Here is a 10,009-nt window from a genome sequence, read left to right as displayed (position 1 = left end):
CCTAAAACTGTCCAATGGTTCTGGTTCTGCACAACACATCCAGATCCAGAGGATTCAGGCTACTTTAGGATAGAATATAAACATTGAATGAGTTTAAAAAAGGAACCCCTCCTGCCTGATGAGTGAGGTTATATGTTTTGGGCTTAATAATAAATCAATCTGACAGATCTACAGAAATGTGTGAATAGAACAGATTGAGGTTAAAAGGTGCTGCTGCACAGGTGTGTTGAAGATCTTTACCTGCTTTGTCAGGTTCAGTTTTTATTGTCACCATGAAGCCATAATGACCGTTTGTCAGACTCCTGGCTCAGAAAGAAAATCTGATACTCAGACAAAAATTCAAAAACTTCTGGAAAAATAGGAGAAAATGTCCACTGGTTCCAGAGTCCACCTGCTTTTCGGAGGACGGAGCTCAGCTGGGCTGTTACCTCCCCACCTGGAAAGGGGAGATGGTTCTACCACCATGAAGCAGATCTTACTGATCCAGAGGACGGTCCAGCAGATGGCGCCGATGGTTCAGTTCATCTGACTGAACAAGCATTTCTTCTTCTGTTTCACCTGAAACCATTTAGATCCTCTACATTCAATTCAATTTAGTTCTATAGCGTCAATTCACAACACACGTCATCTCAATGCACTTTACAGTTCACCAGATCATCAGTCAGATTGATGGAAAACCATAGAAAGGAGATATATTTTGTTGATCTCCTTGGTTGTTTGACGACGTGCTCCAACCATCATTTCTACCAATTATTGTCCTTTTATTATCAACCAACAAAAACAAGAAATAATCTTTTGAAGGATGTTGTCTTTTCAGAGTAGTGATTATTTTTGGTCCAACCTTTATGAATCTATGAAGCGGAGGTGGATGTGGTTGCTTCCAAAAAACCTTGATAAATAATGAAAATGAACGGACTTTCTTTGGATTTACTCAGAATTGGTTTCCAGTTCAAAATGTTTTAGTTCAAAAAGTATAAATAGGATTTTGGAACCATGTTTATTTTCTGTTCTCATAAAGGAAATTAAGTTTAAGGCTGAAAAAAGAAACCTCAACAAATCAAAATGGTTTTTATAGAATATTGTTAAACTTTTTATGATTTATTCAATTCAATTTAATTTCAGTTATACTGAAAGTTTATTTCTATAGCGCCAATTTACAACACATGTCATCTCAAGGTACTTTCCAGTTCACCAGATCATCCAGTCAGATTGATTCAAAGTTTTCTATCTGAGGAAAACCAGCTGATTGCATCGACTCATTGACTCTTCAGCAATCCCTCACACTAAGCATGCTTGTAGCGACAGTGGAGAGGAAAAACTCCCTTTTAACAGGAAGAAACCTCCAGCAGAACCAGGCTCAGTGTGAGCGGCCATCTGCTGAGGCCCACTGGGGTTCAAGGAGACAGAAGCAGACATAGAAAAAGAAGCATAGATACAAAAGGCAGCTGTAAAAGGCGGCCCCGTCTAGGAAACACACAGCCAGGCAGACGAGCTCCGAGCCAGCTCCCATGTCAGAGGATGAAGAGAGCACATCCAGTTAGTCACAGTCAGAGAAACAGGACTACACTGGAAAACAGGCCAAGCTCCAACATCTAGAAACAAAGGTGTTGATGGCAGCAGCACAGCTGATATTTCTCTCCAGGATGGAGTCACAGCCAAGCAGGAACAGACCATGAAGCTACTATGAGGAAAAGCAGAGAGAGCAGAACGTTAGAGATTGAACTAACAGATTCTGCAGAGTGGGAGAATAGAGATAGAATGAAGCAGAATAATGAAAAAGGGGTCCCTATGTCCTCCAGCAGTCTAAGCCTATAGCAGCAGAACTATAGAGATAGCTCAGGATAACCTGCGCCACTCTAACTAGAAGCTTTATCAAAAAGGAAAGTTTTAAGCCTAGCCTTAAAAGTAGACAGGGTGTCTGCCTCACGGACTAAAACTGGTAGTTGGTTCCACAGGAGAGGAGCCTGATAACTAAAAGATCTGCCTCCCATTCTACTTTTAGAAATTCTAGGAACCACTAGTAAACCTGCAGATTGAGAGCGAAGTGCTCTGTTAGGAACATAAGGAACAATCAGATCTGATGTAAAAACAAGTCCTTTAAAACTCAAGCTGTTTACCAAAGCCTTTATCATTTAGAAGAGGCCAGGAAAAAAAAAAATTGCACCCCTGTATGAAGGGGGGTTTGAAAGTGATTAATGGATTAAGAACTGAAAAGTGCGGTGTACATGTATCTGCTGAGACAAAACAAAACACCACATGACCAACCCAGATGGAAAGACCAGCTCCTGAAGCATTGCTGAACATTGGTTTGCCACAGACTGCCAGGTCTTAACTTTGACTAGGCCGTTCTAACCCTTGAATTTGGTTTAATCTAAACCCTCTGTTGCATATCTGGCTGGATGTTGATTCTTGTCTTAATAGAAGGCAGTGTTCAGATGATGGCTGAATTATAATTTCTACAATTTTCATCCTTAAAGTCGTAGTGAAGCTGCTGTTCCAACCGTTGCATTTCCGAATTCTCCCAATTGGTGTCCGACTTTAGTGAATAAAGTGAACGTGATCGTTCGATTATCAAGGGGGCGGGTTTGTTGTGGTGGAAGGTTTGCAAGCAAGTTTGGTTCTGGCCGGTTTGTCGGAATCATCTTGCTAACCAGTTAGCAACTTAGTGCTAGTAGGTTCTCAATGGGAAATTCCATTGGGACCAAGTAGCACTAAATTGGTGACTTAGAAACGACGCTGTCAAGGAACGCTATGGACAGAGGAAACATGCAAGAGGAGGAGAGTTTAGTGTCGGAGGTCGTGGATGCGTCTCCTCCTTCATCCATTACCATCCAGTTTGATTGACAGACGACCGTTTATTTATGATTGGCCGAATTTAGGTGTTCAGGCTGACTTATAACTAACTGGCCTGCGGAAGATAATTAGAAAAAACACAGATGTTAAGACAGGATTTTTTTTAAAATAGAAATTTTCTAACTTTTGGGACAATATGGTCTGATTAAGAGTACATTTATAAACATGTTTAAGCCAGAATGATTTGACATTTAAATATGACTTCCCTATGACTTTAACTGCCTGCTGGGTCATTTGATGCTGGATGTTCTGTAAAGAACTTCTGAGACCAGAAGCAGAACCTCGGCAGTTAGGCTGAATTGCTTCAGTTTTGAGGTCAGAGGTCATATTAAAGAGAGCTGAATATAATTCGATCTCTCTAGTTTTTTGTTTGTAAAAAGTGCTTTAATCCATCTTCTCCCTGTTTGGGTCGGGTTCAGAACTATTGACCTGCTGGGAAACATCTGGAGGTTAAACACCTGCAACTGGTGAACAGTGAACTATGAACCAGTTTCTTCTGCCTCCTGGTGTTTAAGTACTCCTCTTTGGCCTCTGTTTATTTGTTTTGTTTTGTTTGGTTCTGTTCTGAATGTTCTGAATGGCTGCAGCTGTTGTTTACAGTAAAACTGTTTCTATTACAGTAGATCTGTTTCTATTCTCACTCTAAGGACCCTCCAGGCCCCGCCCCCGTCAGTCCAGCTGCTGTCCATGCGGGCTCTCTGAGCTCAGATTGGCTGACCGTCCGCCCTGACCAATCACAGGACTCTGTTTTTGAAGGTTCGGCATGTGCACACAGTGTGCACGTGCTGCTCAGAGTGGAGGTAACAGATCCCTGCCCCCCCCTCCCCTCTTGGGTATAAAGCAGAGCTGCCTCAGTGCCCTGCAAAAACATCCAGACTTATCAAACTCTTCTGATTGTTCTGATTGATCAGGTTGAGCTTCACTGATACGGTTCACTTTCACTGAACGTCTCCTTTCTGTTGGTACCATGGTTCTGTCCTCAGCCAACAGGCCCCGGGTGTTCCGGCTCCTCTTCTCTGACCCAAGCCGGACTTTCTACTGCAGCGGAGACAAACTGTCCGGTTTCGTCCAGCTGGAAGCGGGCCCCCCCTGCAGGCTGACCAGCCTCAGGGTCACCGCCGCCGGGTGTGCCCGGGTGGAGAACCGGGGCCGCAGCCAGGAGGTGGAGTACCTCAAGTATGAGGAAGACATTCGGCTGGAGGAGTTTCTGAGCCCAGGTGAGGACGTTTGTGCAGCTGGATGAATCTGTCCATCAGAACCTGCTGGATTTATTGAAATATAGAAGGTTATATGAAGAACTCTAGAGCAGCAGTCAGAGATTGGTCAGGCTTTGGGACTGTTACATTTACCATAGTTCTACACTGCAAAAATGATCTAGAAATAATTAAAATTTTCTTAAATTAAGTGTATTTACCCTTAATTTAAGTGGGTAAATAAAATGATTTGCCAATGAAATTAGTATCTTTACTCTTAAAATAAAATAATTAGATAATATGAACTTGAAATAAGACAATGCAATTGTTTTTTCTTCTTTTAAATGTAAATTGTCTTGTTCTATTGGCAAAGTGTCTCACTTTCGTACTGAATTGGAGAAAAAATGCACTTATTTTAAGTAAAAATTGCTTAATTATATTTCCATTTTTTGCAGTGTAGTTTCATTCCCGATCCATACACTGCAAAAAAATAAGTCTAATTAAGTCAGTTTTTCTTAAATTAAGTGCATTTTCTCTTGAATTGAGCAGGTAATTGTGACTTTTTGACAATTGAACAAGACAATTAACGTTTAAATTAAGAAAAAACAACTGCAGTCTCTTATATCAAGTGCATAATATCTAATTATCTTATTCTAAGGCGAAACTTACTAACTCCATTGGCAGATCATCTTATTTACCTTCTCAAATTAAGGGTAAAGTCATTTATTTTAATTTTTTTAACTAATTTTAAGATAATATTTGCAGTGCAAGGGGCCTGTGCTGTGTTGGGTCACAGAGACGCTTTCGGTCCAGTCTTCCAAACTGCTAAGTTTCTGCTTATGTCCCTCTTTATCTCAGACTCTGACGGCTGCTTCCTGCTTCCTGCTGGGAAGTCCTTCAGCTTTCAGTTTGGCTTCGAGCTTCCTCCTCCAGGGTGAGTCTCTGATCCCTTCAGGTTAATCTCTTCTCCCTTTACCTGTGCATGATTTAGCTGACCCTGCTGGCTTCTGCTGCAGGCGCCTTGTGTCGTCCTTCAAAGGGAAGTTTGGATCTGTGCGTTATTACGTGAGGGCGGAGCTGCAGCGACCTTCCCAACAGGCTCTGCAGTGCGAGCAGGAGTTTGAAGTAGAAGAGCCGTTGGATGTCAACCAACCCGACCTGCTGGTACGAACCTCAGTGACAGAATCACAACCATTCAGAGGCGTAGCCAGAATATTTTTATAAGGGTGGCCAGGCAATAACTAATGTATACTGAGGGTTAATCTACACTGTTCCAACAGGAAAATTAATAAGCAAAACATACACTGCAAAAAATTTCAATCTTAATAAGCCAATTTTTCTTAAAATCAGTGCATTTTTTCTTGAATTGAGGGGGTAAATGAGACACTTTGCCAATGGAACAAGACAATTTACATTTAAAATAAGAAAAAAAATAATTGCATTTTTTTTATTTCAAGTGAATTTTATCTAATTATCTTATTTTAAGAGTAAAAATACTAATTCCATTGGCAAATCCTCTTACTTACCTACTCAAATTAAGGGTAAATACACTTAATTCAAGAAATCTTTACTTATTTCTAGATTGTTTTTGCAGTGTATATATTTTCTAAATAAAGACAAACTATACTTTCCTACACTGGAAAAATGATCTATAAACATGTCTTAGATTAAGTGTATTTACCCTTAATTTGAGCAGGTAAATGAGATAGTTTTCCAATGGAAGGAGTATTTTTCTCTTAAAATAAGATAATTAGATAATATGCACTTGAAAAAGGACAATGCAATCATGTTTTCTTATTTTAAGTGTAAATTGTCTCGTTCCATTGGCAAAATGCATCTTTTACCTCCCGAATCCGAAAACAAATGCACTTATTTTTAAGAAAAAAATTATTTAGTTTTTTCCAGTGTACAACCTTTGCTAACAAATAGACACATACAGTATATTGAAACATCCGTACTTAATATATATAAAAATATTTTCCATTTTCATTACTTACCTGCTTTTATCAATAATCATTCTGCATAAAATTGACATTTACAACTACTAATATCTACATAAATTGATTATTTCATATATTTTTATTATCAAAATTGTTATTAGTCTATGATATATGTTTTTGTTTACAAGTAATTATGAATATATGAAAAAATTGCAAGTAATATATGAAAAATTTAAATGTTTTATGAGATTACTGCTGCCATCGCCTGTATTAAAGGGAAAAAATCGTAGGGGTGGCCACAGGGGTTGCCATTGCCCCTGGCCCCCCATCTAGCTCTGCCCCTGCAACAGGTTAGGTAGAAAACTGAAGCTTTAGTTCACTTAGAAGAACTCAAAGCTTTCAGCTTCAAACAGAACAATAGACTGACTAAAGCTGATCATGGATTGAGTCCAACTTTAGAAACTCATCAGTTCTATTAATCGTGGAAACCTGAGTGGAAAGAAGGAACAACCTGATGCTGATCTTGACCCTGAGCCTTCTCTTTCAGGCTCCGGCGGCCGCGTCTAAACAGAAGAAGGTCACCTGCATGTTCATCCCTGACGGCCAAGTCTCCATCTCAGCGCGGATTGACAGAAAAGGTTTCTGCGAGGGCGAAGAGATCAACATCAACGCGAAGTTCGAGAACACCTGTTCTCGAATCGTGGTGCCGAAGGCTGCCATCATCGCTAAACACTCATACAGCATCAACAACCAAACCAAGGTGAGCATTCGCCGTGGTCGGACCGTCCGGGACGTTCGGGGCCCCGCTGCCGCTTTCAACTCCTGGTTCCTCAACAGGTCATGCGGCAGAAACTGACAGCAGTCCGAGGGAACCCTATCATCTCCGGCATGTGTGACATGTGGCAGGGGAGGACCATCAGAGTCCCCAAACTGAGGCCCACGCTGCTGGGTTGTGACATCATCAAGGTGGACTATGCGCTCATGGTAAGTCATTATGGTGTCTTTGGGGAGGCATTCAGTGCGGTGACTTTAGGTGTTTACTTGAAGAGGCTGATTTATGTCCTCAAAGACTCAAGATATAGAGAGAAATCAGACCATCTGGATCTGGTTTGTCTATTAAATCAGGCCTTTATGCAGATGACGTTTGTTTATTCATCTTCTTAATGGAATGTAACACTGATGATGTATAAAAAATAACCTGGTGAAGATCATCAAGTCCAGAAGCAACAAGAGGAGAACATTGAGGTAACATTTCTCTCACTCTGTCTTGTCCAGATCTACCTGCACATCCCCGGCAGTGAAAAGCTGATCTTGGAGCTTCCTCTGGTCATTGGAACCATCCCGTTCAGCGGCGTCGGCAGCAGAACCAGCAGCATGAGCAGCCAGGCTTCCAGCAGCTGGGCCTCCATCCGCTCGGCTCCTCCCAGCTACAGCAATATTGCCAGAGACCTGAAGGTGGATGGCCCGCGCACGCCGCTGCTGCACGACTATGACGGCGCAGAGGATGATGATGAAGACGGAGGGCTCTTCATGACAATTAGTGCAGCTGGCTACCCTCCCCCTCCCCCCGCCTACAGTGAGGTGAGACAGCCCAACCCCCCTGGTCTGGGTCAGTCATGTCACGACTTTTGGTGGCGAACGGTCAGACGAACATCGTGTCTAATCTCTGATCTTCTCGTGGTCTTCAGGTCGATAAAGATGCCGTCGACCCCAGACAGGCTGTTCCAGTCTTTTGAGGCCAGACGAAAGAAGACATTGTCCATTTGATGGGACAGACAACGGGAGGAGGACGGTGTAGACCCATCGTGTCCAGTTAAAGACGAAACTGGAGCATGAGATTTCCATTAATAACTCATCCGTTTCTGAGAACGATTCAAATATTCCTGACAGCACCTCTATGTTATTCTGACATCTTTTATACCATTTGTTGACATTTGTTACAGTTTGTAAAAATGACTCAGCTTTTTCTGTAGATGACTCAGCTGTTCCTGACACTGACTCAGCTGTTTCTGACACTGACTCAGCTGTTTCTGACACTGACTCGCCTGATTCTGACGATGACTCAGCTGTTTCTGACACTGACTCGCCTGATTCTGACGATGACTCAGCTGTTTCTGACACTGACTCAGCTGTTTCTGACACTGACTCAGCTGTTTCTGACACTGACTCGCCTGATTCTGACGATGACTCAGCTGTTTCTGACACTGACTCAGCTGTTTCTGACACTGACTCAGCTGTTTCTGACACTGACTCGCCTGATTCTGACGACGACTCAGCTGTTTGTAACAATGACTTGGTTGTTTCTGATGATGATCTATTTTATACTGACATCTTTCAGATGACTTTGATAATGACAATGACTCAGCTTTTTTCTAACAGCTTTATTTTACACCAAAACCTTTTATTTCACTTGGACTTTTAATGACGATGACCAAGTCATTGCCTTATCCGACGATGACTCAGCTGTGTCTGACGATGACTCAGGTGTTCCTGACATCCTGACATCTTTTATATGATCTGTTTTTAGTGACATTGACTTGGCTGTTTATGAAGATTACTCTCTTGTCCCTTTAATAACCATAACTCAGCTGTTAATGAAAATAATTGACCTTTTAATGATGATGACTCAGCTCTTGATGACAGTTAAACAATAATGTGTAAAAAAAAAACACAGTTGTTATGAAAACTTTTTTTGTAAATTTGTGTTTAGGATTTTTTAACAGTAAATAACAGTCATGTATATTTTGTAAATAGATTTTTTTTATTTATTTTTGTATTTATCCAATAAACTTTTTTTTAACAAGTTATCAACATATTTAAGTCACTGGATTTTTATTGCTCTTGCTGCAGTTTGCAGTTGCATAAGTATTAATAGCTTTGCCACAAACCTTAGACTTTACAGATTTTATGGAAGAGACAAAAACAAAATATCAAATATAATATAAAACGTAATCCTGATTTAATCTTCTGTAGATCATTCTCCTTAACCTGTCTGCAGTTTATTTGGTTTTCATAATGGTTCCCAGTTTGACCATAATGACCAAACATTCTCGTTTTCTAATCTAATTATTCTACACTATTTATAGATTAATGTTATTAGAACATAATGAAACATTTTTGATAAACTTGTGGTTTTAGATTATGCGATCGGTTCCAGGTTTCATGTTTTTTTCATACTTAGACTAAGACAACTTCTATTGTCATTTTGTATACAAAACGAAAATCAATGGGAACTACTAGACACATCTGCAGTCAACAACAATTATTGAAGATTTCCAGAGGACGTCACCATTGAAATTCACCAGAGCTATAGTGAAACTGACAATGCCCACGTGCATGGCAGCTGGATGCTGGAATACACCGGGTAAAAGTGAAAGTAAAGAGTTACTCCACCTTTCTGATTCCTGATCCTCCACGGACGGGTTGGTCGTTGGATCGCCAACTTGAAGAGGGAGGATTTGCCATCGAACTTCTGGCCAGAGAAAAAACCCGTAATATGTAGCCAACATTTGGAAGAAGAATGTTTTCAAGATGACTTGGATAATAGCGCGTTGTGACAAACACCAGATACAGCACTGGGACTTGATCAACAGCCGATACCGCACCGTGACAATGTCACTAACCAGTAGGTGGCAGTAGTGTTCTTTGACAAACATGGATGCCTCCAGTAAAGCACATTCACATGAAAATTACTCTGAATTAAAAACACTGATCATTTATTGAACAGGATGGAATCATTTCAGATTTAAAGAACTTTTAGAAGTTTGAATTCTGAATATAACCTTTCCTTTAGATAAAAACTAAGTGGGTGTAGCTTATAGTGAGGTTTGCTCTATTGAAAAATACTGTAACTTAAAAATAAAGGCTAGGTTCAGGTCTTCAGGCCACTGATGTAAGAGTTAGGGATAAACTTAACAAGATAGGACAATATGATCTATTTACCTTTTATAAATAGTTTGATAAATGGCTGAATAATGGTCTCTTTACCTTAAATAAATAACGGTTATTGTAAAGTGTTACAGT

The 10,009-nt window shown here is 40.5% G+C and overlaps 1 protein-coding gene across 1 annotated transcript; it reads left to right on the top strand.

The window, feature by feature from the left end:
- The first annotated feature begins 3,702 nt into the window (after window positions 1-3,702).
- LOC119780949 (thioredoxin-interacting protein-like) lies at window positions 3,703-8,655 on the top strand. Its single transcript, XM_038281211.1, has 7 exons — window positions 3,703-4,070; window positions 4,905-4,980; window positions 5,063-5,210; window positions 6,534-6,746; window positions 6,824-6,970; window positions 7,262-7,567; window positions 7,675-8,655. Exons 1-7 carry the CDS (start codon window positions 3,821-3,823, stop codon window positions 7,720-7,722), a joined length of 1,188 nt encoding a protein of 395 aa, XP_038137139.1. The 5' UTR covers window positions 3,703-3,820; the 3' UTR covers window positions 7,723-8,655.
- The last annotated feature ends 1,354 nt before the right edge of the window (window positions 8,656-10,009 follow it).

The sequence above is a fragment of the Cyprinodon tularosa genome, unplaced genomic scaffold (assembly GCF_016077235.1).
Source record: "Cyprinodon tularosa strain WSP-4 unplaced genomic scaffold, ASM1607723v1 ctg168, whole genome shotgun sequence".
Classification (NCBI taxonomy): Eukaryota; Metazoa; Chordata; class Actinopteri; order Cyprinodontiformes; family Cyprinodontidae; genus Cyprinodon; species Cyprinodon tularosa.
The sequence above is the reverse complement of the archived record's forward strand: the minus strand, read 5'-3'. Positions and strand labels throughout refer to the sequence as shown.

Bases quoted from the DNA above. Each gene is read 5' to 3' on its own strand.
- LOC119780949 (XM_038281211.1), top strand. From the start codon at position 3,821: ATGGTTCTGTCCTCAGCCAACAGGCCCCGGGTGTTCCGGCTCCTCTTC. The intron at 6,747-6,823 runs GTGAGCATTCGC...GTTCCTCAACAG, and splicing joins GCATCAACAACCAAACCAAG to GTCATGCGGCAGAAACTGAC. The intron at 6,971-7,261 runs GTAAGTCATTAT...TGTCTTGTCCAG, and splicing joins AGGTGGACTATGCGCTCATG to ATCTACCTGCACATCCCCGG.